Source organism: Pieris napi, chromosome 5, assembly GCF_905475465.1.
Source record: "Pieris napi chromosome 5, ilPieNapi1.2, whole genome shotgun sequence".
Classification (NCBI taxonomy): domain Eukaryota; kingdom Metazoa; phylum Arthropoda; class Insecta; order Lepidoptera; family Pieridae; genus Pieris; species Pieris napi.
Window position 1 is genome coordinate 11,552,340 of NC_062238.1, and position 27,982 is coordinate 11,580,321.

The window sequence follows — 27,982 nt, forward strand, 5'->3', positions numbered from 1 at the left end:
AGAAAAAAAATTACGATTTGATTTCCTAAATTCCTTTCAAACAATGCTTTATTCGATTTGGAATTTAGCACTCAAAACCACATTACCAATGTCTGGAAGTATTAAAAGTCCCTTATATAAAGAAATTAAGCTTTAAACCAGTGTTTCCCAACTTCCCACGCCCTACAGGGGGGCAATTTGATTGTGAAGGGGGGCAATCGAAATCAGCCGGATATAACACAGAATGGAGAGTGGAGACTGAAGCTAACCAAATTGGAACCTTATATAAAATCTCTGTGCAGCAAGCATCAAGCGAGCAAGATTTAAATTAATATAGAAAAATTATTTGGAATTTGAATTTCAGTTTTTCATTATGTTTTGAAAATTTACTTATTGTTTCGTTAACAATTTCCTTATTATTTAATAGGGGGGTAATCGTATGTTACATAGAGGGGGCATTTAGGTAGGTAGGTAGGTAGGAAACACTGCTAGAAACTATATATTTATGTGGTCACGGTCACGAATGGAGTTATGAGAAACATATTTCTCAAGGTTTCTAATCTATTTACGTCTTAGATACAGAGTTATAAATTTCTGGGCACAATATCAACGTTGTATAAATACTGTATATACTTGTATAAAGTTTTTTTTGTGGAAAATCATAATTATGTCAACGGATTTTACTTTATACGAGGGAGACAATTTAGAAGGTGGATAGACCAAATAAAGGAATAGAGGAAGGCACACTGCAGACAGGAATGGCCGGATTAGGAGGAGGCCTTTGCCAAAAAGAGAAATATGTTTAAGTGTAAATGTTTCTGAAATAAAAGTCTATTATTATTATTACTATATATATCGTGACGAGTGCTGACGACCAATGATACCACTGACCACAGTTGTAAAGCTCAAAACGTAGTGTTATTATTCGCATCTATACTCGTTGAAGAGATTTCTGGGATGTATGCCATGATTAATGTTATTATTGTATATTTATTTAGATTTTAAGATTTAATTTACGTACATATTCTGAATTTATAATCATATCAAAAAGAAATTGTACTTATTCGAGACTGTAAGTAGTGTTATTAGATACTTTCCTATGTTAAATATCCTTTTTAGTAAATTAGAATAGACTAAAATTACTTATTAGACTTTAGTTAGGCTAGATTGTAATGTTCCATGATGTCTTAGTAAAGACACATGTATTTAAAAAAAAACTAAATGATAACTTAAACATACACATAAATATGTATTATAATGTCTGCTTCATGCTAAATACCCATGCTGTAAACACATGTCGTTAAAAATAAATGCAAAACAATGCTAATGACTTGGTTTTATGATTTTAAGATTCAAAGAAATAGTTTTATTTAATTATAATTAATTATAACATAATTTATATAATAATAAGAACGGTGAAGGAAAACATCGTAAGGAAACAGGCTTTCCTTAGACTCAAAAAGTCGACGGCGTGTATCAGGCACAGGAGGCTGATTGACTTGCCTATTAGATGGACAAAAAAAGCTTGTAGCATCACTGATTTTTTTTTTATTAAATGTAGCTCGTAATAAGTAACTCGTCGATAAAAAAATTGAGTGTCTCTTAAATTGAATTTATTTATTTATTAAGGAAACTAAGCATATACATCTCTATACAGTAAAAGTAAATTACCTACTCTAAAAGAACTGACAGTAAATTTCGCGATTCTTATGAATCCAAATATCGTGTTACAAGATGCGTCCATTATAATATACTTCTCATGACATTGAAGCATTGAATTTTAATTTTTCTTTTGCCCACAGCCAACCTACCAGAACGCAAGCGTGGTACACGAAAAGGCAGTACCAAAGTACACCAACCAGAGCTTCACACCCAGTTATGGCGCAAACCCTGGTTATGGGAGAACGGGCAGGGGGAACCTATCGGAGCTGGACACATTATTGGATGACCTGAGTAATGCAAGATACGGAAACTATGCAGAGAAGAATTATACCGACAGATCCGGTAAGTCATCATATATTACCGGATAGAATTATCTCTGTAGGCATAATTCTACTTACGAAGGCTTTTGTTTTGTGAAGAAAGCAAAATCGTCGGTTGTAAGAGTTTTTTTTCTTCCGCCGGTATTTTGCCGGTGTAATGCTACAGCTAACATAAGTTATGTACAACAACAAATAATTTTAATAAACATATAGCCAACTATAGTATACATAATATATATACAAAAAGGTTCAAATGTTTATGAAAGGACAAATTCAATAAAAATTATGAAATACGTAATTTAGGTATGATTGAATGAATTAATCATTGTGTGTGTGTTGTTGATGGTGTGTAAGTGAGGGTGTGTATGTGGAGTGTGCTCACGATGCAGGTGATTTAGCGCTATGGCGCTTTTATTCATTTTTTTCTTACGTAAATGTTCGAACCTTTATGTATATATACTATGTGTTCCATCTTTGGCTATATGTTTAGTATACCTAATTGTTTTTTAATATATATAATGTATGTTAGTTGTATGGTTACGAAATAAATAAAAACAAAATTATTTCCTACTTTACAACTTACTTTACATGTGGTTGTATGTGGTTTACTTCAATTGTATCAAAATAATAATATTATAGGTACGTTAATAAAAATCGCATATAACCAGAAACCGTAAAAGGGATTTTAATGATTATTTCCAAAGCTTAGCATTTAAAAAAAGCCTTACACACCATAAGCTAACAAAAAAATTTTTTTTTTCTATATCGATTCAAGTTTTAATTACAAGATTGATAAATCAGTGAATTTTATATAATTTAACTAAAACAAAAACAGAACATAATAAAAAACGAATAACTGCCGGAATTTGTTCCGGTTGCCGGCCTTTGGGCCGGCAACGCACTCGCGAGCCCTCTGACATTGAGAGTGTCCATGGGCGGTATCACTTAACATTAGGTGAGCCTGTTACTGTCCTGCCCGTTTGCCATTTTTTTCTATAAAAAAATAAGAATACGAAACATCGTAGTAATAATCAGAACTGTATGTTAAATATAGATTTTAAATCTTTTGAAAGCAAATGTTTTCTTTGGCAGCCTCCCGAACTGAAATAGATCGATGTTATTATCTTACGAAATATAGTTATCATTACTCTATGTACATTATCCAATTAAATTTATCTTCGCCGGAAATTTTGAGCAGGTGTATTTATTTTGTAATCCTACAGCTAACCTAGGAATTAAGATGTTTATTCTCATTAAAAACATACATTTTACTTACATGAGAAAAAAATATTTATATTAACTAAAATAATAATACACGGCTCAAATATAGTCTTTCCTCCAACTTCGATTTTGTTCCCTTTGGAGTAGAGACTATTGGGGTTCAAGTGCACAGGTGCTAATTAATGTGTAGTCTGCCAAGTTAATATATCGATCTGGTTGGTACGCTTGAATTAAATTAACTCCAGAAAATAAACCACGCCTTATATGAAAATTGTATTCGTTTTTACAAACTCCCAAGAGTAATTAGAGAATTATCACTGAATAAATTCAAAAAAACGCGTAAATTAAGCTTTCTATAATAAATTAATAAAGCTTTTTATAAATTTGACGAATATTTAAATGGTCCTAATCCTTGGGATTGATTTGCTCCAGTTCAAAGAATATTTATGACTCAAAACTTATTGATTAAAAATACGTACAAAATTATTACGTATATATTATGTATTAAATGAAACACTTCAATGTTACTATGGAAGTTGCAGAGTACCAGTGCCGATTTAGTTGACATTGCAACACTATTCTTAAAACAATGTACCTAATTAGGTTATCATCATTTGATAACACGTTTCATATACCTGTGTACATTAGTGATTTACTCGTCTTTTTTAATGTCAATGGGGTATTTGACATTTTTGAAGTTATACTTCTTTAGGCGCGTTATGAAAAATTTATGAGAGTGAAATTTTACGATGCGCGCGCACCTGTGACACAAAATTGGGAGTGTGATTATAGCGTGCGCGAGCGAGATAGGAATAAGACAATCTACAAGTAAAAAGACATAGAATATGCGTGAAGTTCGTATGCCAAGAATTTTGAATGACCATAATGACATTTGTCATTTACTTTTTAAACAAATAAGGAGTTTTAATTATTTTTTCAAAGAAATTTATTAATTTTATATTGTGCAATACTGCCAAAGCTATACATGCATACATCTTAGTGTTTGGTAGAGATGTTCTAAATATATAATAATATATACTTTTAACTAAATAGAATATATGTTACACTTAATGTAAGAGAATAATAATAAATAATTATTTATTTAATTTTTCAAATTTAAACTGAACTTAATTGACTATAATGACTCCTTTTTCAGTCTTTGATTATTTAATTGTAATTAATTATTTGTATGCAATCAAAAACTATTTTTAATAATGCCAAAGAAGTATAACTTCTTAAGCGCGTACATAAGTACACGCACCCTTTTTTTTTCATGTAAGAGGAGGCAAACGGATAGAAGGCTCATCTGATGTTAAGTAATACCACCGTCAATGGACGCTCACATTGTCAGGAGGCTCGCATGTGCGTTGCCGGCCTTTTATGAATCGGTACACTCTTTGAAGGACCCTAAGTCGAATTGGTTCGTGAATGTGTTAGTTTCTTCCTTCAAAGATATATTTGCGTTGCAGAAAACTACACCAGAACCAATGGTGCTGCCAGTCCTGCCTCAACAAGGCCGACAGTGGATTCACTTCTGGATCAACTGAGCACCGATGTACATAATGGGTATGTTATATTAAACCGAATAAATTTTTTATTAGTAAAAAAAATCCCTTTAATACTGTTTAGCTTAGTAAATGTACCTAAAGTAAAATAATATTTATTATAGTTATTATCTATTGGCAAACGATTTTTTTTTTGGGCCTACTCCAATTTTTTCCAATCGTGGCGATGTCTAGAGGTTGAATCCAAATTGGACCCGCTACGTTTTTTATATCGTCCTCCCATCTTCTTATCTGCTTGCCTTGCCTTTGTTCCATTCAAATCCTTTCCAGTCAAATAAGTTCCATTTTTGCTTTTTTTCTCTCATCACATGACCCATATGATTTTTATTAGTATTAGATTAGAATAAAATATGAAGCCATATTCTTATTGTTTATTGACATGACGTTTAACGCACAGATTACAAAGACACTTGATTCGATTAGGCTGAAGAATAATTCCTACAACTCTTATTCATAAAAGAAGTTTATAGCTCGTTATTATTGTATGAAGAAGATTTTCTTTTAAAAAATAAAACGTTTGATGTGTTGATTGCTAGTATTGTAAGTTGGCGCCGAGCTCAGACGCGGGTCGTGTGGAAATGGAGTGATGTATTGACACACGTCATCTGTCATGGTTTGTATTCGCAGAAGTTCATGGACAATTATTATATTTATTATACAGAAAATTGACCTCAGAATGGCCATTTTGTTTTCTATTTTCTTGTTTTACTGAAATAGCCGGGTTTTGGGTTTATTTCAAAAGCTATTCTTTAAATAGGAGTATGTTGATGTTTTTCATTAAAACCAACACCTAAATCAATACAACAATTTATAATTATTTTGTGGCCTTGTCACACTTTTCAGTTTGATCACATCGTAATATATATTATTATATGTTTTGTCATGATTCCTCTTTCCTTCTTCATCCATTACCACTTTATTAGTAAAGGTTGGCTGTTAACAACTTTGAATTGCCTAGTCTTGCGCAAGTCTAAACAGTTCCTCGGCGGATCTGATGCCGGTCCACTCGATTCAATGCCCGTCTCTTGCCTTGAATTTTGCCCATCGTTAGAAGAAGTATCGATGATGACGCAAAACGTTTCCGAGATATGAGACTTTCCGTATTCAAGTCTGCATAAACTTTCGTGTCATTCCAATTTGTTAAAGGACTCTTTCATTCGTCACTCTTTGGATCCAACTGATGCGTAGCATGCGACGGTAACACCACATCTCAAAAGCTTCGAGGCGCCTCCTTGTGTCTTCTTTAATGGTCTATTCCTCACAACCGTATATTGCTACTGGCCAGATGTAGCAAGTACAAGAGTAAGAGTCGACCTCTCAAGTTGATATTAATGTGGCGACAAGTACTTGTTTCAGTTTCTGAAAAGAAGATTTAGATTCGAGATTGTTTATTGCCAGATTTTATCATCCGTTCTACGCCCTTGAGAACTGGCAGTTAAGCAAGCAAGCAAGTAGTAATGTCTCTAACTACTGATATATTGATTTTGAAAATAATATGTACACTTCGGGGGAAAAAAAATCTGCTCTATTTTTTACGTTATAAGACGTTCAAAGCAAATTGTTTTAACAATTTACAGCAATTTTTATCCTTCATTTTCAAAGGTTAAATCCAAAAGTTGATTAAATATTGAATTGTTCGTACCTCGATAGTATCTTGGCAAGATAATATTTGGCATTTATACCCATGAATTGTCCGTAGACAATCTGCCATAAATCTATGTCCAAGTTCCCTATATTAATATGCTCCAGTGAAAATTTACACACAGGTGTACTAAATGCGTATTACCAGAGTTGCCAACAACAATTAGTACTATTATTGTTCCCATAATTTTACTTTGTATTATTAATGAGTACAGGATATATTAATATTATATACGCTGTTGCATCGCGCACGTTAAAATAATTGTGTTTAATAATGGAATTTGGAATGGGTTAAATGGGGTAATTCTTATAAGAGGTCATATAGTACCTAATTAAATATAAGGGGCTAATCTAGAATGGAAAAAAGCTCAGAAAAATGAAACAAAATAAAATTCTGAGAAAAATATTGATAAAAAAAACAAATGTGTCTATTTTCTTTGTACTTGTAATCATAATGACAAATATAATATAGTATGACGCTATGTAGATGTTGATTTTTCTTCTATTTTGTTTACTTTTAAAAATCGCCATTTGTTTAGTTACATGAGGTTTATTCACGATTAGGCTGAAGAGTAATTCCTACAACTCTTATTCATAAAAGAAGATTATAACTTGCTATTATTGTATAAAGAAGATTAAAGAAAACCTTAAACTATTAATTTCTAGGCTGTTCTTTGACTGAAAAGACCGCCTTTTGCTAAACTAAACTTTACTACAGACGCGGTTCCACATCGCCAGTCCCGCCATCAGGCAGTCTTCCAAGACCCGGCACGAAACAGGTGACGGTGACGGTCCAAGAAACAGTTGTGGAACCAGCTCAGCAGCAGTTACCAGTTCAGCATGAGACACCAGTACAGACCCATCGGCATCAACACGCCTCCAGCGCTACTAAAGAGCTGGATGATCTTATGGCGTCGCTTTCCGACTTTAAGGTCAGTGATAAAAAATTAATCAGTATTCCTTACGTAGGATTGGCCTAGTGGGTTCAGCGTGCGACTCTCATCCCTAAGGTCGTAGGTTCGAACCCAACTGAGCGCCAATGGATTTACTGTCTGAGCATTTAACTCTCGTACGGTGAAGGGTATCCGGCATTCCTTAGTCAAGCAGGCCTACTAGCCAATTAAAAACAAATGCTCATGATACAGAAATTTAAGACCCAGAACTTAAAAGGTAGCAACTGGTTTAACTTAGTATGATCTTAATAAACAGAAAGTGAAAATAGATATTTTTTGGTTAAAAATTAAAATAGTAATATTCAAACATAATAAAAACACACAAATCTTAATGAAAAATCAGCTTCAGCTTTTAGTTTCTTTAGCCCATATTACGATGCTTTTAGTTATTTGCTTCCGAACTCGTACTTACCACATCCCACTTAACAAGTTTAACTTTATCATGAAAACAAGAGACGATCCAAACACGATGTAAGAGAGAAGAGGACCTACACTTAGTTCTCGAGTGTAAAACCAACGTACAATCTTGGTTGGATTTCTTAAAGGAAACTTGATGGTCTACTGGCGAATGTCTCTTCTCTATCAAATCTTAAGTTCAAAGCTCCGAATATAGTGATAGATTTGTAAGTTTCATGGCAGACTCATTAACTTTGTTAATATTTTTAAGCCGACATTATCATTCGATTTTCGATTCTTATAAAATAAAAAAATAAAGAAGTGAAGTTTGTATGGACCTAACATTTTTATTTTTTTTCTCTAACTTTCTCAATCAAGGTAATACAATTATTATTACCAATAAAATTTAATTGTTTGTTGAACTTGAAATATTTTACAGTACGTTACGCGGTGTTTGTTTACGCCCGTTCTGCTCTAGTAACCATGTAATGACAGCAATTAAACAATTAGAGGCCAAGCTGGTATATCTCATAAAAGTTTAATTTACTGTAAATTCTTTCATAGAAATTTAATTCTTTTCAAACCGTATGTGTTTTGAGTCCTAATTTCTGTTTTAATTCTGATAAACACCTGTAGGAAGGAAGTCTATAGGATGTCTATTGTCTATAAGTTAAGAAAATGTTTGCATCGATTCTTTATGGTCTTCTAATCCGATACATTTTTTGAGGAATAGACAACAGTCTCTATCTCATTGACTGTGCCAAGTGCGTGAACTAGCTACAGACGTATAATATCGTTTATTTATTTATAATCAACTGTCATGGCCACCTCGGCACACTGCACTACACATTTTCCGTTTATTATAATATTTACTAGCCGCCTTTCTTGGCCCATATCTATTTCCAGCTTTAAGTCGCTCCAGCGATGCTGTCATCTCTCTCACTCCTTACCAAAAGCTCACATCTAAAGATAGTACTGTTACATCACAGGCGTAGTGGGGCCGGATTGTATTAGAGTACATAGTCAAACATTTCTCTCGGACCGCATTCGCTTCTGTCGCTCACAACCGATCGGATTCCCGTACGTTCTATACTTATCTTGGTCTAAAACCGGCGATTGTTTGCCAAAACAGTTTGAAGTCCGCTGCTCCGTTTAAGATTGTTGATAGTTTATCGGAATTTCAGGTTAGCCCAGGTGCTCCCCCAGTAGACGGCGGCGCTCACGTGTATAGAGAAAAGCGTGCCTGGCAGGAACAATACCGCAGCAACCCGCGGCAACCTGAATCAGCATCTCTGGAGCATATGCTCGGATCCCTAAGAGCGGACATGAGCCGTCAAGGAGTACAAACCCCCCAAAAGGGATGTTGCAACGCCTGTGAGAAACCCATCGTTGGACAGGTGACCTATCTACCTATGAGGATTGCCTTGACCAGTGACGGGGATGTATTAAATTTGGATTTTTCTCAGGTCATCACGGCGCTCGGTCGCACGTGGCATCCGGAGCACTTCACCTGCGGACACTGCAACCAAGAGTTGGGTACGAGGAACTTCTTTGAACGCGACGGAAGGCCCTACTGCGAACCGGATTATCATAATCTTTTCTCGCCCAGATGCGCTTACTGCAATGGACCTATCTTGGATGTTAGTTGGACCTCATTTCGCCGTTCTAGAGTATATTTTGGATTGATGTTGATGCGATTTTATCTTACAGAAATGCGTGACCGCTCTAGAAAAGACGTGGCACACAGAGCATTTCTTCTGCGCTCAGTGTGGCCAGCAATTCGGAGAGGAAGGTTTCCATGAGAGGGACGGAAAGCCGTACTGTCGTGCGGATTACTTTGACATGTTTGCCCCAAAGTGTGGTGGTTGCAACAAACCAATAATGGAGAACTACATCTCTGCTCTTAATACTCAATGGCATCCAGATTGCTTCGTATGCAAGGTTTGTATTGGCAGGGTTGGTAGAGCGTCTACGCCAGGTTGAGTATACGTTTTCTTCAGCGTCTAAATGTTGATTCTTACACAGGATTGCCAAATTGCAGTAAAGGGTAAGACGTTTTATGCTATGGAAGGAAAGCCGGTATGCCCCAAATGCGTCGGAGTCGATGAAGAAGAATAATGTATGATCCCCAAATGAATGATTCCCCCCTTTTTTCCAGCCAAGCCTAAAGGCAAAACACAAACACACTGACACTATAGATAATAAACGTAACGGAATTGTAATATATTTTTGTATTATTATTGTAAGGTTTATACAATAAAGAGAATAAAAAAAACAAACAAAAAAACACAAAATATTATTATGAAACAATTGACGTACGTTGCGTACGCGTCAAGGTCGCGTGCGTATACGCATGTAGATGTTAATGAACGTAATCGTATCGGTTATATGTTGTCCTAATATCGGAGAAATTCTGAATGGGGTCAAGTGCTGGACGTATAGGGTTTCCCATTACGCGGGGTTAAAATTAGCCGTGACGTCACAGCAGCCAAACAGGCTGAAGACGTTTATAGGCCATTACGTTCTATTTTCGAATTGCAAGCGGTTGCCATGCGCGATGTAAAATGTGTCAAGATCAAAGATGTAACTTAATTTATGACAGATTAAAACCTTTTTTGTTGTTATTTAAGATGCGTCGTGAAAACTTTTATTTACAATTGTTTGGATAATGTCCAATTTTAAGAGATTCAAACTTTCACAATGTCGTTGTGTACACAATAAACATATTAACACATTCTTTGCGATTTCGAACAACATTATCTTACTCGCATTCCCATAGACACACTTAAAGATTGTTTTTATAATGTCTGTGTATGTGTGTGTGTGACAATGATGTATCATTTCTTGACAAAACTCCATAGATAATAAAAAGTCATTATACATTTTTTCTTTTTGTTGAAGTCACGTGATCCTAGGGAGCGTTCAAGTGTTAGGTCACGCAATTTTTGGAGATTATTGACACCCTCCCCTCCATGTAACGCGCCGTATCGTTTTTTGTACGAAGTATAGTAAAACGTTTCGTGATCACCCAGTGACTCTTTATACCTAAAAGTTACCATTATGTGGTCTAAAGTAATGGAAAGTCGAAATTATATTAATAATAACGCGTAATTCAATCCACGTATCGTAACGTTTTACAAAAGGACACCCCCCCCCAAATCGTTACGTACTACTTGAACGCTCGGAAGGAACGAAACTGATAAAAGTCGAGCCTCAGGAAAACTTTACACAGTTCATATACACTAAATCTTTATTGAAAACCAATTATCCTAGTCCCTACAAGTAAGTGGGCCTTCTTTGGCTTTTGTTACATTAAATACATGCCGGTTTCCTTCCAAAGCTGTTCCTTCGTGTGTGTTGCTAAGTTTTTATAAGGGCAGCTAGATTATTTAAGCCTTACAAACTCAAACTGCTCAACTGCGTACGCTGTTTTTTTACCTGTTTAAAATATATTCTCATAAATTAACTTAAATTCCAGGAATGCCGCGAACCATTCCACGGAGGCTCCTTCTTCGAGCACGAAGGGCACCCATATTGTGAAACGCATTACCATGGAAAGCGCGGTTCTTTATGCGCCGGGTGTCACAAACCCATAGCCGGCCGTTGTATCACGGCGATGTTCCGGAAATTCCATCCGGAACATTTTGTTTGTGCGTTCTGCCTTCGACAATTGAACAAGGGCACGTTTAAGGAACAAAACGATAAACCATATTGTCATACGTGCTTTGACAAGCTGTTTGGTTAGGAATTAAGATGGCGTTAGCTGGCCTCTGTACTCTATGGATTTGACAGATGACATTTTGAAGTTCAAATGAGAGATTTTTATTAAAGCATTTACGCGAGTGCCACATATTTTTTATTATATGTTTAATTGATTTGTCTTAATATAACAAAACTGTCATGATTATCGATATGGATAATTAAACGCGAGCTAGAACACTTCAGTGCCATGATAAATGGATCTGGTGACAGAAAGAGATATTGCTTTGTACTATTTCGCACAATAATCAACCTTCGCACTTTAGAAATATGGTCTTAATTTTCGTTATTCAAAAACGTGTTCATAGAGATTTTGCTAAGTAATGTCAAACGTACAACGAATACAAGTATTGTCTCTTTCTAACATTCAATGAATATTGCTTATTCCTCTCTCTCCTTATTGATACAATTTTATAAAAACTGGCAAAAAATTTAAGATTAATAGAAATTATTCCATCTCTTTTCCTCCTATAACAGTCAAAAGAGGGAAGGAGAAGGAAATATATAGAGGTCAGTGTTCTTGAAAACCCACAAATTATTTATGTCTTGTAAAGATAAACTGCCATATGTTAAATTAAGAAATCGTTCTAGATGAGACTAGAAAAAAAATCTATTTTAGGTCTAAATGTACTATACATAAAACATACATACAATATTGACTCTCAGAAGTGATTATTTAAATGTAATCTTATTAATTTTTACCTTTTTTTATTTACCATAAGGTAAACACATCTACATAAGGATTAGTGAAAGGTATCGCAAAAAATATTTAGTTTTTCCCGCACAGACCATATAAATTAATTTAGTCTCGTCTAGAATCTATAGAATTGTCTGTGGTATTGTTTATTGTTGTTCTAATATTAGTTATAACTTAAGATAAAATGTATTTATCTAATTCTGTAGTCTAGAAAAAAATAATGTGATGAATTAGCGTTCGTACTAAATTCTAAAACTAGATAGATTATTCAGGAATAAAATAAAGAATTTTGACGTATTTGTAGATTTAATGTCAGATGGCAATGAAAGTTGAGTTGGCGGGAAAAATATTACGGTCATCATCAAAATAATGCAATATTACAGACACACAATCAATAATAATACTGCAAAATTGTATTATTTATAAACATAGTTTTTCTTATCTGTGAAGCAATTTAAGAAATCTTATCATTGACATTATTTTAAAAAATCATTTGTATTTTTTATATATATATGTCTGTTATGTTTCCTTACTAAATGAATAATAAAAAAAACGGAATGCAAAAAGCGCCATACTTAATTAATAAATACTTTTTTTTGTATTTTACTATTTTGTTTCTACTTGGTAATTATTATTTAAAATTAATTACCTAATAACCAATTCGAGGGTCCTTCAAGAAATAAGCGTAGCAATTCTTAATGGGCGGCGAAATCACTTCAGGTGAGCCTTAGAGGGCTAAAAGCCCGTTTACCTCCTGCTACATAAAAAAAAATTGTTATGAATTTATTTCACTTTAGTATTTTATTCCTTATTAGTGTTGCCTGTTAGCAAAAAGGCCTCCCTTAACATTTGTGTTACCTGATATAACTTTTAATTTTCATAAAACAAAGTATAATTAATTATAATTTGACTTGGCAACAAATGACAAATATTTTAACCCGCCCGACAATTTTCGTTTTCACAGATAAACTTGAACCCCATGAAGCTCAATGTCGAAGTATAAATTGTTAACTTAAAGTAATTTTGTATGAAATAAGTTGTGCCTCTGGTTACTGATGCTGACGTAACGTTAACGTTTTAAACTTTGACGAAATTAGTAATGTACTGTCAGCAAAAACAACAAATTTCACCGTGTTGGTTTCGGTTGGTTTAGGATTATTTTTGTGTAAAATACAACTAGTATTTGTTTAGTTTAAGGGTACGATTCAGATTCTACTTACCGTTAAATATGACTGTTATATGTCAAAACGTTTTTGACAAGTGACAGTCATACATACGCCTACCCACATTCAAAGCTTACGGTAAGCATAACCCCTGTATATCAAAAACATACATGAAGTCAAAACGTTTTTGACAAATGACAGTCATACATGCGCCTACCCACATTCAAAGCTTACGGTAAGCAAGACCCCTGTATTTTAAAAACATACAAGAAGTCAAAACGTTTTTGACAAACGACAGTCGTACATACGCCTACCCACATTCAAAGCTTACGGTAAGCAAGACCCCTGTATTTTAAAAACATACATGAAGTCAAAACGTTTTTGACAAATGACAGTCATACATGCGCCTACCCACATTCAAAGCTTACGGTAAGCAAGACCCCTGTATTTTAAAAACATACAAGAAGTCAAAACGTTTTTGACAAACGACAGTCGTACATACGCCTACCCACATTCAAAGCTTACGGTAAGCAAGTCCCCTGTATGTCAGAAACATACAAGAAGTCAAAACGTTTTTGACAAATGACAGTCATACATACGCCTACCCACATTCAACCTAATGGTAAGTATGACTCCTGTATCCCAAAAACATTTTGTGATAAGGAAGTTATTCGACACTTTTAGGGTCCGATGTTTTAAGAGGAATATGGCTGAATTGTTTGCATTTGCTGATAGTATTTGTAAATTTTTGGAAATATTTTTCAGAGAGTAGATTAAGGCTTTGATTTTTGACATCTTTATTGCATTAGTAACGCTTTTTATAAACTTATCTGTGTAATTCGATGACATTATCTTTCTGTCAAGATTTCTCTTACATAAGGGGTAAGTTTAATACAAGATGATGGACTCGCTAGGTTGATCTTCCAAAAGCTGGATTCTATTCAACTTACAAATAGCGAATGGCATAGTTTCTCCGATTATTTCAGAATTAGAAAGATTAGAAGCGTTTAATGAATGTTAAATATTTATTATACAATACGTAGAATTTTGGTACAGGCCTATTCAAAAGTGCTTTCTAGAATTATGTGCTTAATAGAATTTAGTAACTCAGTACAATCAAGTACTTAGTTTAAGGTCTACTAATGCATCTCAACATAAAAAATAATTTCCATATATGTAATTTAAATTACAAGAAACTGAACTCGTAAAATGTTTTAGAAGATAACCGTTATTTGTAAGTTGAATATTAGAACCGGCTTATGCAAATCGGTTGTATTATTGATCTAAGCATCAAAAGTGCCAAATATATTTGTTTTTACACTCACGGTGAAGGTTAATGTCTTTAAAACTTTAATTAACGGTTAATTATCCAATGTCAATTTTAAATGCGCATCATACAAACTTGTTGTGTTTAATTTAATTCATTTATAACAATTTTGGTTAAATAAATGCAAAAGAAGTGAAGGATCGATTGAACACCAAAAACATTCATTCACTCATTCATCTGTCTTCTCTATGATAGATAAAGTATAATAAGATATTAATTAGTTAACAAATTAAGAATTATTTAAAAACATGACCCCATAAAAATATATTCATTTGTAGTATTGTAATTTTTTATCACTTAATCGTGTGTGGCACGAATAAATGATAACCTATGTTTTCCTATGATTTTTTGTTTAAGCAATTATCTTAATTACATTAAAGACAAGTAAGTGACATTAGTGTCAAACTAACTATCCAACGGCCAACATTTTTTTTACTATTTTAAATTACTTTCATAGTATTCATTAAAATAAAATTTATATAAAATTCATTCATTTATATAAAATTCTCTTTACTTAGTTAAATTTGTTGAACCAGTTTATATAACACACACACACACCTACTTATATAATACATTGACATCATTATCTATTATGTTGCGCGACTTCAAAATGATGTGATGAAATTATCATATCTTTTCCGGCTGATATGAAAAACTGGTATCAAAAACTATAATTATCATATTTTTCTACTGTTTGTATTTTGTGTCATATATATTTATTTTATGATTTATTGAACAAACTGTCAAACAATACACTATCACAAAAGAATAATTTTATTTGTTTTATTTTTACGCAAATTAAAACAAAAATGACATAAAATATAGGCCAGTGTGATTCGCAGTCATGCAGATAATAATTCTGAACACCCAATTTACGCACATAATTAATTAATCAGTACTGTTTTTATGTAGTAAGCAATACGCTCAAACTGGGCTTTATAGTAGTCTATATATATTCTTCAAAACTAGCTACGTTTATGTTTTAAGTACTAAACTGTACTTTCTGTGGAACATTACTCGTGTCGGAAATCTATTAAAATGACAATGTAACGTAGCTTGCGTTCAAAGCTGGTAAATAATACATATACCTATGTCCTTTATATAAACTGTTATTAATTTTTTTTCACCGTGAGTGGGCACCGATTTTTATTTCCATTTATGGAGTCGTAATAGCAATCTAATATTTTTATGATTTATGTAAATTGACATGATTTTATTGAATCTGTAATATTTTAACAAATATATTTAATGTTTTCTTAAACTGTCTTTTATTAATCAACCAAAAAATGTCCAATCAAATCTACGTGCTGTCTATATGTCATTAATAAAAAAAAATATTTCCAATGCAATGGATAATTACAGGAGATGCAATTATCTTACTTAAATAAAAATTGTATTTTTACACACATTCCCCAGTCTGTGAACTATTTCGTTTTGAAAAATTTTGGCTCAGCTACAAAAAGGCCTTAGTCATACACGCTGATTCTAAAAAAAATACTAGGTACTCTGTTTTCATATTATTTTTAAGTATCTTGACGAATTTAAATTAGTTTTTTAAGTATCTAATTACTTTTACCCTAACTGATATTGCTTATTTGTTCGTATAATGTATTTTCCGTTTTTTTAACATTACAGAATTAATTATTTTAAATTACTAATTAAATTTTCTTAAAGTAGATGTTCCGCCTTCTGTAGGTCTAAGACATGCTGGTTTTCCTTGAACGAGCATTAAATGCGCACATAGAAAGTCCATTGTTACATGCTGAAACCATTAGGCCAACTGCTGTGGATTATTGACAAAATTTAAATAAAATAATTTAATATATTGACCTTGATTATTTATATTGATAAAATTGTCTCTCGGTGGGTTTTTTATAGATAATAATTGATGATAAGTTGTAGAGATAAAACATTTCTTGTAAAGACCTATAGGTATATTTTCCTCAATCGTTCCTCGGTAAGGAAAATCTTTAAATTTAGATATTTGCAAACAAACTACACCACGTGTAATATTGAGGTCATGGTTTCAATGATTACAGCAAAAAAATATAATAATTGTATTGAAAAGCTAGGCTGGCGATATGACCAATTCTATTGTGGAACAAGTGGTTTTTTCAAATCGTAAATGGTTCAGTAGCTTTTGCCCTTTTGGTCTTTTCTAATTTATATAAAAGGTATGAATTGGTCAGGGAAATTTCCATGCCCCAAAAAAAGCTTACACCACCATTTAAGCAAGAAACATTAGGTTGATGCATGCTATACGGCTCGGTCAACGCCATCCATATATTTTATATTGTCCAATACAATATTGGGTTTATTGACCTTGATATCAACACCACCTCGCATGGGCGTATCGTGAATTTGTGGGGCTCTGGGATATAGTGGGTAAGTCCCCAGTAATAGACGTAAAAAATACACCGACCGAAAATAAGCGTCGGGGAATTTCCCATTTCGTTCGATAAACGCGCATCGCAATTGGGTTAATTAATCTCAGGGATACCAACCTTATGATAAGATTTTTTTTATATTTCAGATTTAAATATCGCGTATTGTTTTCAGTGAAGACGAGGGGCTCTCTGTATCTCGGGGCCCTGGACCCCGAAAAGCCTTTTAGTAGATCCGCTCCTGCCACCTCGTGGAATTCTTATGTTACCCCTCGTAGTCAAACAAGTGAGTCTGACTCTCTCTTATCTTTCCGCCCTAAAAGAAAGGTGTTGCCTTGTTGATACGCGACCGTGGATTTTGTCGAAAATGTTGGCTTTTAAATGTCGTTGGGCAATTGATTCCGGTTCGTTAAAATTGTTCCAGTAAGACCACATTTCAATTTAGCTAGTTCCTGGGACCAGACGCAGCTGGTATGATATGATGTCCCACTTAGATTTCTTCAGTGATGCCAACTTGGGGGTTTTACCCCAAAAATTGTGGGGAATCAAGATATCCTGGTTGATTTTAAGGGGGTAGATTCATTTAAGGGTATATACTTTTTTAAAGACCCATATTTATATACAATTTATATTAATCTTCTAACAATCAACATAATAAACGCAATATAAACATTAAGCGTGACTGTAACTTATACCCCAAGATCGAAATAATAGCACAATAGCTAGAAAAGTAAAAAAGCTGTAACAATTATGTATGAAAAGAAAATAAGGAAAAGGAAAAAAATATATATGCCAAGAAAAGTTAAGAAAACGTAATGTAAACATAAAGTAAAGTTAACACATAATCATTAATTAAAATATGCGTAATGCAAAATGCAATGCATAACAACAACAACTGTTTTATACTACAAGGTATTTTTAATATATGTATGATAATAATTCTTATAATTCCAATATAATAATTGGAATATCGTCTCAAACTGTAAAAACTTAGGGTAATTGAGGTTGGTCGTAGGTGGAATATTTTGTAGAAAGTTTACGCTTCAAAGTTCAAATAGGCCGGACGCTGAAATGGCGCCGTTCGAGTGCAAAGTAATCGTCACCGTCACGATTGTTTGGCCTTGGTCGTAGAAAGCCTCGCTAGAATATTCCGGCTCGATCGATAAAAACCATCAATTATTTCTTATCGCTTATACGTTTATTCATTTACTAACAGCCATAACTGATTTTGATTTATATAACTTATTCCAAAACCTAGTTATTGCGTCATAATGACTAAAACCCAATTAAACGTTATCAGTCAAAACTATGTAGAATGTATATTTATGGCTATTTGCATTGTTTAAACCATGTTACAGAAAGTTATTTAAAAAGAATTCGGTGTGATCGTATTTGCTTTTAACAAAAACAGTTCTAGAAAATTACTTCTAAGCTTCGAACGCGTCTAGCCTAATTTAGTTTGAATCTTAAAAAATAAGAAATAAAACGCATTTATACGACAGAAAATTATATTTACAGCACTTATAGTACATCCCTACGTATAAAATAACTTAATAAATATATTAAACTTAACCGTTAACTATCTAGTCAGTCTTTGGTGTTCAGAATTAAGGCCTACGCCAACGCAGGGAACAATTCTGAGAACGATTCGCACCAAAAGTCTGACAAGTCTGGCAAATCTAGGTCTGTCTCACTTAGGGGTGAGGCTAGGGACTCATACCCTAAGTCCGAGCTGAGAATAGTGTGTGAGGGAGATAGGCCTAGGTTTTCTTCAATGGATTTAGGGGATAGACACATTGGTGAAAGTAATTTCATGTCGCACTCTAGGGTAATGTCCGAACAGTTGGCCAATTTTAAGTCCATCTCCATTTCTTCCGCCTCATCTGACACTTCTACAGTCACACAGTCATTGGCTTCATAACTGGCATAGAACAGGTCTCCTTTGTCACCATTTTCGTCATCAGTGTAGGGATGTGCATATGAGTGCTCTGATATTCTGTCGACATCATGCTTAATGTTGATCTCTTTCTCTAGGATGTCACCTTCACTGGATTCCATGTGCTTTGTTGTGGTCCCCACCACTTGAGCTCCTTCAGAACATTTTCTACTTTCTCCGTTCGATTCCTGGCAACAAAAATTACGGGATAAGTCAAACGGGAATTATCTATATATAAAAATGAAACCCGTTTTCCGTTGTCACGACATAACATGAAAACGGCTTGACCGATTTGGCCAATTCTTTTTTTATAATATTCTTTGAAGTACAAGGATGGTTCTTACGGAGAGAAAAATTAAAAAAATTGAGTGAAAAAGTCTAAAAACAACACTTTTCTATATTCCCATACATAATATTGGTAATAATACTTAAAAGTCAATTTGAACATTAATACCATACGATAAAGTACAAGTGTTAGTGGAGGGGTTCCGGGAAGGTAAATTTTTATTTTTTGACATAATGTATTTGTTGTCTTATCAACTTTCTTTTTTTTATCTTACTAGCTAGACCGGTGTCCCGAATAGCAGAATAAGTATTTAAAAATAAATAAAGAATCGATTGTTAGGCGGTACGATGTTCGTCAGGCCAGCTAGTATAATATATTTTTGATAGTAAATAGAAATATCGGGCCATTCAAAAGGGATGGGCTATTTCTGTATTTTCTTTTGTTTTGACGGAAATCGAACCTTCGGGCCTCATGTGGTTTACCGGTCAGCCACAGAGGCGGTAAAATAGGATAAGATACCTATTCATCCGTTCGGTAAATAATGACGCAATATTGTTAGTTATTGCATCAGCATTGCAAGGTCCTATTCCAAAGTTATCAGTTAAATATCTAATTTCATAGAGTTAATTGACTCGTCTGTTTTCACAATAGAATATAAATGTTACTTAATTGAGAATGAGGCATTTTTTGTTTACTTCATTTATGATTAAAGCATTAACAAATTAAATAATATTTTTACACTTACTAGAACTATAAAATCATGACTGGTATGACATGGAATATACAAAAAGATATATTTAGTTTTATATACCACGACACATATATTAGGTACTAATTGAGGCGAAAAATAACCTAGTAGATTTTCCATTCGCTGTTGAGAGCCCGGTCACAAATATAAAACTGACTTGCAACAATAGAAACCGGTTGTCAAGGCATGATGCAAGTATGATGATAGACTTGAAATCACCACATTTAAATATACAGTATAAAACGTTACTTCCCGCCATCCACATAATCTAATTTAGATAACTTTTAATAAACATAGATTTTCGGTTACTATTTCGTACAACTTACATCTTGACTCGCTCCTGCAGCGCCTGCATCAATTTCTTTGAGAAGGGAGTCAGCGAGCTGATGCAAGGTGTCGAGGTATTCGTCGGACTCGAGGTGTGCGAGGATGTCTGCGAGATTAGACACATCGTCAGAAGCAGACGTGCCGCGCGGATCGCCGGCGAAGGCCCCTCCTTCTGCTGAGGTGACGCTGCTGGTCCTGGGGCCTTCGCGACGGTCCGCGCCGCCGTCTTCAGTGATGTGTTCTCGCTTAGCAGACGCTCGTTCATCGCCTTCAAATCTTTGACCTGGGTTTATAGTACTTTGTCAGCTCAATGTACGCATTGTTTTGAACGAATGTCTTAGGGAGCGTTCAAGTATTACGTAACGAATTTTGGGAAGGGGGGGGGGGGTATGTTTGTAAAACGTTGCGATGCGCAGCGGGGATTGAATTACGCGTTATTGTTAATATTATTTCGACTTTCCAGTACTTTACACCACATAACACCACCATTTTTAGGTCTGAAGAGTTACTGGGTGGTCACGAAACGTTTTACTATTGGGTACAGAAAAACGTTACGGCGCGTTACATGGGGGGGGGGGGGGGTAATAATCTCCAAATATTGCGTGACGTAATACTTGAACGCTCCCTTAAATGTGTTTAGGGAGTTCTCTATAGAACTTTATATATGTAGAAATGCTGATGGAAGACATTTTGATTTAAGAACTTTATTATTATGAATAAAGTTTTACTTTTGCAATATATAAAATAAGGAAAAGTTCAACTTTGAATCATTATGACTCACAACCAACTTCCTGGAGACAGTAATCCTCAAACCTACCAAACAAATATGAATGATTCATTTGTGATAAATTGTGAGTGAAACCTTGAATGGTTTAGATATATTTACAATTAGGTGGTGGTAGTAAGGCAGTGTACAATCATGTATATAAAAATATCTATGTAAATGAAACATACCTCTTTCACGAGTCTCTCATTGATAGCCATGAAGTGATTGATTTTACTCTCCATCTCATCCATCTTTGCCTTTTTACGATCTCGAGATGTTTGTGCCGCGACGCGGTTTTTCAGTTTTCTGTTAAAACAAAAAAAAATCTCCTATTTGTATTTGAATATAAGGAAACCATAACTTTATTGAATGATGAAATATGCAGACTAGGTGTTATAATAATAATAATACTTAGTTGTAATTAATCTATACTTATTCGTGAGTTTTAATTATAAATACCATATCGTAATATAGATAGAGTACAGAGATCGTGTATTGATATCTAAGTACTGATACATATAATTACCCGAGGAAATTGTTCTTTATTATTAAACTATAGGTACATATTTCGATGGCAAAATAGAATTTCATAAATTAATGTGCATTTCGTTAGGTAATGTGTACATGTTGTATCCAAATAATAATGTCTTTACTGATAACATGTATATCTAGAAAACTGTAAGACATAATATTAAAATATAACGTAATAATATGCCGTTAGGGTCAATAACACCTAGACAACACTTAGCAGTAGGGTGTTACTAGCCAATCTAACAAGATCCCCGGTAAAACAAAATAAAAAATAAACAAACTCACAAACTTAAAAAATATCTCACTTACTTTCTTTGCATCTTCTCCTCCCACGTGAGATGGTCTAGTCTTCGTTTTCTGGACGGCGTGGCTGGAGCCACGTCCACAACATCAGAATCTTCGTCCTCCATCGTCACGTAGTTGGGCACGGTGATAATGATCGGTGCGCTCATGATTTTACGCTAACACCAAACTTCACTAACTTTAAAAACTAACACCACATTCAAAATCCTTGTTTTTGCATGCTATTGCGTATTGCGAACTTGTAGAATCGCTACAAAAATTTAGTTTTCCGATATTTCATCACCCTTTTACAATAATAGTCAGCGTCGTACATACTTGAGTTTACGTCAATAACTACATTATAGAAGTCTATAAAACGAGTACGTGCATGTTTCTGATTGGTGAAAACTTTAAGTAGGCGGTACCAATCAGCAAGTTGACAAAGACGACGTCAATTCATAATCTTCATTCAATATTCATTCGATTGGTCATTGTTCCTACTTCACCATTCATTACTCAATCCTTAATACCATAGATTCATTGCAAATGTTATCTGTCGTAAAAAATATAGGCAAAAGATTGACGCTGGGTATGTTCCGATATACACTGCGACCACTGTACAGAGTACCGTCAATTTAGTATACTGTGAAACCGTTTCTCTATAGCCAGCTATACTGGTTACAATTTAAAACGGAACGCAGTCCAGTATACTAGTCAGCTTCGTTTTTCGACACAGTTTTCAAATGAGTGCATCAAAGTTTTTCAATTAAACAAGAAAAACTATTATTGGAGTATTATCGCATTAAAAAAATCTATATTAATATTAACTGTCAATTGAATTAATACTACAAAGAAAGTAAGTTAGAATTTTAAATGTTTGTTATTAAACTGTAAGTTATATCAGCCGTTAGGCATTCAAGTGGTTTTGATTGATCACGTGATCAAAGCACTGCGAGTACCTTACCTCGAAAACGCCAGTGCTCGCAGTAGAAGTATAGCGGGGATTTGTGACGTCATATATTTCCTAGGACGCTGCGGCTGTATACTGCAGTCCATAGCGGAACAAATTTTTGAACAGTGGGAGCACTATACAGTACTCGCAGTGTATATCGGAACATACCCGCTATCGGCTATCGGTCCAGACGTCAGTCATAAGTTAATTCATGTATTGTCAACCGCTGACGTCAAAATAGCGGTCAGCGAAATTGTTTATAAATCTCTATAATCATATTAGTTCTTGTAAAACGTGCGCAAAACAATGGCGTCCACTAGTGCAGATTCCCAATCTACAATAGCTCAAAAAACATGGGCATTGGCCAATAATATTGAAACTGTATCGAGCGTTGACGAAATATATCGATATGATAAAAAACAACAACAAGATATTTTGGCAGCTAAACCATGGGAAAAAGAGTATGTTATTTGTTCAACGTACTTGTTTTTTTTACTATAACTGGCTACTAAAGGTAATTTTTTACAGCCCACATTTCTTCAAAGATATAAAGATATCGGCTTTGGCATTATTGAAGATGGTTATGCATGCTCGGTCTGGAGGTACATTAGAAGTCATGGGTTTATTACTTGGTAAGTAACATCAGTGCATAGCTTTAGCTTAATTTTAAAGTAAGTTATTTCTTATACTCCACAAGTTCGGCTATAACTTACATTTGTATTTCAGGTAAAGTAGATGCTAATACAATGTTAGTGATGGACTCCTTTGCATTGCCAGTAGAAGGGACTGAAACTAGAGTAAATGCTCAAGCTCAAGCCTATGAATATATGACTGCCTATATTGAAGCTGCGAAACAGGTATCGGGCATCTTGTAATCACATAACAAAGTTAGATAATATGTGTGGATATTATAGTATCTAACTTTATATTTAATATCTAGGTTGGAAGACATGAGAATGCTATTGGCTGGTATCATAGTCATCCTGGCTATGGCTGTTGGCTGTCTGGTATTGATGTCTCTACTCAAATGTTAAACCAGAACTTTCAAGAACCATTTGTTGCCATTGTGATTGACCCAGTCAGAACTATTTCAGCTGGAAAAGTATGTCTTGGTGCTTTCAGGACCTATCCTAAGGTTAGTGCTATAATGTATATGGTTATAACTGTGACAGTATGTTATTGTTTGTTAGTAAGCATATAATACTTAATATATATTATCCTACTTATTTACTTAACTATTAAAAACAGAAGATGAATTGTAGTAGAACTACTTATAGCTGCCGTTATAGTAAGTCTTTTGTTACACCATATAGGGTTACAAACCAGCCAATGAAGAGCCATCTGAGTATCAAACTATTCCTTTGAACAAAATAGAAGATTTTGGTGTTCATTGCAAACAGTATTACTCTCTTGAAGTATCATACTTCAAGTCTTCATTGGACAGAAGACTCTTGGACTCTTTATGGAATAAGTACTGGGTGAATACTCTAAGTAGCTCAAGCCTAATCACAAATTCAGAATACACTACTGGTCAGATATTTGATTTGTCTGATAAGTTGGAACAGAGTGAAGTTAGTTTAGGTAAGTGCTACTTTTTACTCCATTCAAATTTTAAATGTTTAAACTCAATGCGAGTAAAATAAAAAGTTAAGAAATTGTGATAATAATTGAAGACATCAGTTATGTCTTGCAATATTTTCAGGCCGTGGTGGTTTTATAGTAGCAGGAGCCGATCCTCACGAGAAAAGAACTGAAGATAAACTAGGCAAAGCGACAAAGGATGCTTGTAAAACAACCATTGAAGTAATCCATGGCCTGATGGCACAGATGATCAAAGATAGGCTATTTAATAGTGTCAGCGGAAAGCCTTCTTCTGCTACTCCTATGATAGAATAAGAATTTCTTGGTTTTAAAATTTATGATTTTGGCCTTCTCTCAACAATACCCATGTTTGACATTACTGGTCTAATTCAGATCCAATATGTAATTGCTGCCTCTCAATCAAAAATCAATAAATCTGTAATGTAAACTAAAGTTATATCTTGTCTGTATTAAAGGTATCAAAACATTGGCTTTAATTTTTATTCCAGCTACTTTCATAATATAACTGAGCAATTTATTTGTACCTTTGTATAATCTGGATATATGTAAGGGCAATAGGGTAGGTAATAAATAAAACCACACAAATGATTATATAAACATTCTCACATATTTATTAACCAATTTACATAAAATCATTATGTACATCTTTCACATAGCTTTAATCATCTCACGTGGAGGGCCTTCTAGACTTACATAAAATAAAGCACCAAATTGCGTACTGCGAAGCTCATGCGAAAAACAAAGTGAAAAACACGTGCGTTTAAAATTAAAAGGGATTTACCGAGACATTGAACCATTTTTGAATTAATAAATACCTTGGAAATCAACTAGGTCTTAACCAAATGAGTCCTGGAGACGTATTAAATTTTATTAAGAAATATATTGAAACAAGCAGACATAGTAAATGGTACATATTGGGCAATTTTTTTTAAAAGTTGACTTAGTATGTTGGTTAAGGTAGATTAATATAGGAAAAAGCCCACACAAACGGCACTCAAACATAGCAGTTACTTAATTAAAAGTATAGATTCTACTAATAATGCTGATCAACCTCTAAGTTTGAGGTCTATGTAGGTCATATATGCCCCAAAAGGGTTGGGTTGGGTTAACAATGTCGGCTATTGTCCTTGCATTAATGAATTTAAACATAAAAATTTTATTGGATAGAATTTAAAATTATTGGAATTGATTTTATAAAATAACCTGAATGCTATTTAATTATACTTTTCAAGGATTTGTAAGAAATATAGAATCTGCAATAGCTACAAAAGTAAATCTGTATAATTATTTACATTGCAACTCAAACTTAGTAAGGAACAATAGAATTGACAGCATAAACTAATTTCCCTGGGATTAGAACCCAGGACCTCCACGCTTTGCGTTATACCGCTGAGCTAGGGAGGCGGTATAAATTACTACAATCTAAAAGGTTAGTAGAAACTTAAATAACATGGTGTATGTTCTATAGTCAATTCTGTTAAAACCAAATCACCGCTAGCAAAGCACTAATGGTAATATTTACAAATGGTAAATTTTTCTATAAAAGAACAGAAAGCAAAAACATTTTCAATAGAAAATTTTACAACTTGCAATTACAACTAGTATTTTGATTGTGAGAATCGTTTATTTTTCTTTCTTCATTTACAAAACAAAATAGTAAATTGTTGGTAAATTTAAGTTGAAATTGGTCAAGCGATAAAAATAATTAAAAACATAAAATTGCGGAATAATCTTAATTAATAAATAAATCGTGATATTGACTACATTAGTGGGTATAGACGCTAAAGTAATAAAAATATGATATTAAGTACATTTCGTCATTCTTACTATACATCTTATTATACAGATATATGCCACTATATACATTATATAGATGGTTCAGCCCGATTCCTATAATCTAACTGAGAGTAACAGTCATCTCTATTTACGCAGCAAATACCAAATGACAGCAAAAGTAAAGCCAATATCTAAATACTTTTAAAAACTATTCAATGAACCCAATATTATCATATAAATACGATCTTATAATTTGAGAAATATTTTAGAGTTTGTATATAATACTGAAAATAAAATATAATAAACATATATTATTTTGTAATATAACAAAAACCCTGTACTAAACAATATTACATTTTATTTAAAAAGTTACAAAAAGTACAACTTGGGGTCATTCACCTTTAAAAGATGACCTCTCAGCTGTTCAATAGTTATAATTACATGAAACAATATTTCATAGACAGTGAGTGTTTATGGCCCTAAATGATTGTCTAGATTTTTGTAAATGTTAATTTTGGATTTCTACCTTTATATATAAATGTTAATTTATGATAATGATTCTTTGTGTTCAATACTGCCCAAGTTAGGTTAGTATGTAGTAGAATTGTGATGATAAAAAATATGGATATTAGTTTCTAAGATATTTTAGATATGTTTTTAATCAATACAGGAATATTTACATGGTTTTTGTTATAGTAAAAATTTTAAATATATATTATTTAGTAATATTGGAGTTCATGACTAGTTTTTAAAATCAGTTTTATCAAAAGACTCCCCCACATTGATACGCTGGGACCTAGACACTAGTCACACGAAGGAATAAGTCTTTTAGTTGATCTCATAAATATATGTACAAAAGGATTATTGAATGGAAAATAACTTTGAAGTATAAGAAATATGTGCAATTTACATAATTTTTATCCTTATGTACATATACTTATTAGCAATATAATCTAAAGTGGAATGTTAAAGAATCTCTAAAAGTGAGGGATCTACCGCTATCCATTCAAGCTGCTCTGACAGGACCAATTTCTAGAAGCCAATATGGCCTACTGAGACACTGTACCGCAAAATATTGATGATATTGATGATATTCAAATATTAATTGCGCATTTACGAAAGAAACTGTTTACTTAACGATTTATTAATTTAAAAATAGTATTGAAAAGCTCAAATCTCAATTGGAATCTCAGAACCAAGCAGATAAAATTGTCAAATATATTTAATATTTTTCATAATTAAGCTGCCTTTGCTTATATTGTATGTAAATTGATTTATTGAGTCAATATTTTCTAGTTTTTACCATCCAAATACTATACAATATCATCCAACATCCAGCGAGTAGATCCAATGTCCGCACTAGAAATTAACAGGTCGTCAGTTGAACAAATCCGTGGGAAAACTGTTGACTTCCGCCTGTTCCAATACTGGGTTGCCATCGATTGTGTATGATATTCTTATTCTTAGACGGAGCGGGGTCTAGAAAATATTAAGTTAAAATTATAAAATTGGTAAGTATACATTGTTAAATAGAAAAGGAAAGTTCCCTTACATTAGATATTTTGATTGCCGATGCTGATACTTTAGTTGGCTTTTAACTGCTATCGCGCGTAGTATTTTTCGATACAAAATTAAATACAGAATTACAAAAATCTTATCAATGTTAATTTTAACTATTAACAGTTATTTATTTTATTTTAATATAATTA

General features: G+C 33.6%; 4 protein-coding genes across 19 annotated transcripts in view; 2 read left to right on the forward strand and 2 right to left on the reverse strand.

The window, feature by feature from the left end:
* The window catches only part of LOC125049771 (paxillin), a 50,365-nt gene extending 37,453 nt beyond the window's left edge, over positions 1-12,912 (forward strand). For 5 of the 6 annotated variants that reach the window (XM_047649221.1, XM_047649219.1, XM_047649220.1 and 2 more), the window contains exons 3-9: positions 1,782-1,983; positions 4,652-4,748; positions 7,107-7,320; positions 8,922-9,134; positions 9,204-9,377; positions 9,448-9,678; positions 11,216-12,912. In XM_047649221.1, the coding sequence (XP_047505177.1) occupies positions 1,782-1,983; positions 4,652-4,748; positions 7,107-7,320; positions 8,922-9,134; positions 9,204-9,377; positions 9,448-9,678; positions 11,216-11,482 (1,398 nt within the window). In that variant the 3' untranslated portion in view covers positions 11,483-12,912. Of the gene's footprint in view, positions 1-1,781; positions 1,984-4,651; positions 4,749-7,106; positions 7,321-8,921; positions 9,135-9,203; positions 9,378-9,447; positions 9,679-9,762; positions 9,964-11,215 lie in introns of those variants that run through there. The other variant, XM_047649222.1, reaches the window with a different exon arrangement.
* A 5,649-nt stretch (positions 12,913-18,561) lies between these two features.
* On the reverse strand, positions 18,562-22,333 carry LOC125049468 (X-box-binding protein 1). The gene is made up of 4 exons (XM_047648784.1): positions 21,971-22,333; positions 21,319-21,436; positions 20,364-20,647; positions 18,562-19,191 (listed from the first exon to the last, which is right to left on the reverse strand). The coding sequence occupies exons 1-4, from the start codon at positions 22,111-22,113 to the stop codon at positions 19,098-19,100; spliced, it is 639 nt and encodes a 212-aa protein (XP_047504740.1). The 5' UTR covers positions 22,114-22,333; the 3' UTR covers positions 18,562-19,097.
* Positions 22,334-23,116: 783 nt separating this feature from the next.
* On the forward strand, positions 23,117-24,966 carry LOC125049906 (COP9 signalosome complex subunit 5). Its single transcript, XM_047649433.1, has 6 exons — positions 23,117-23,356; positions 23,424-23,527; positions 23,622-23,752; positions 23,836-24,030; positions 24,209-24,476; positions 24,598-24,966. Exons 1-6 carry the CDS (start codon positions 23,202-23,204, stop codon positions 24,789-24,791), a joined length of 1,047 nt encoding a protein of 348 aa, XP_047505389.1. The 5' UTR covers positions 23,117-23,201; the 3' UTR covers positions 24,792-24,966.
* A 116-nt stretch (positions 24,967-25,082) lies between these two features.
* The window catches only part of LOC125049905 (AP-1 complex subunit gamma-1), a 28,962-nt gene continuing 26,062 nt past the window's right edge, over positions 25,083-27,982 (reverse strand). For all 11 annotated transcript variants that reach the window (XM_047649427.1, XM_047649424.1, XM_047649423.1 and 8 more), the window contains one exon: positions 25,083-27,752. In XM_047649427.1, coding sequence (XP_047505383.1) covers positions 27,651-27,752 — 102 coding nt within the window. In that variant the 3' untranslated portion in view covers positions 25,083-27,650. The remainder of the gene's footprint in view (positions 27,753-27,982) is intronic.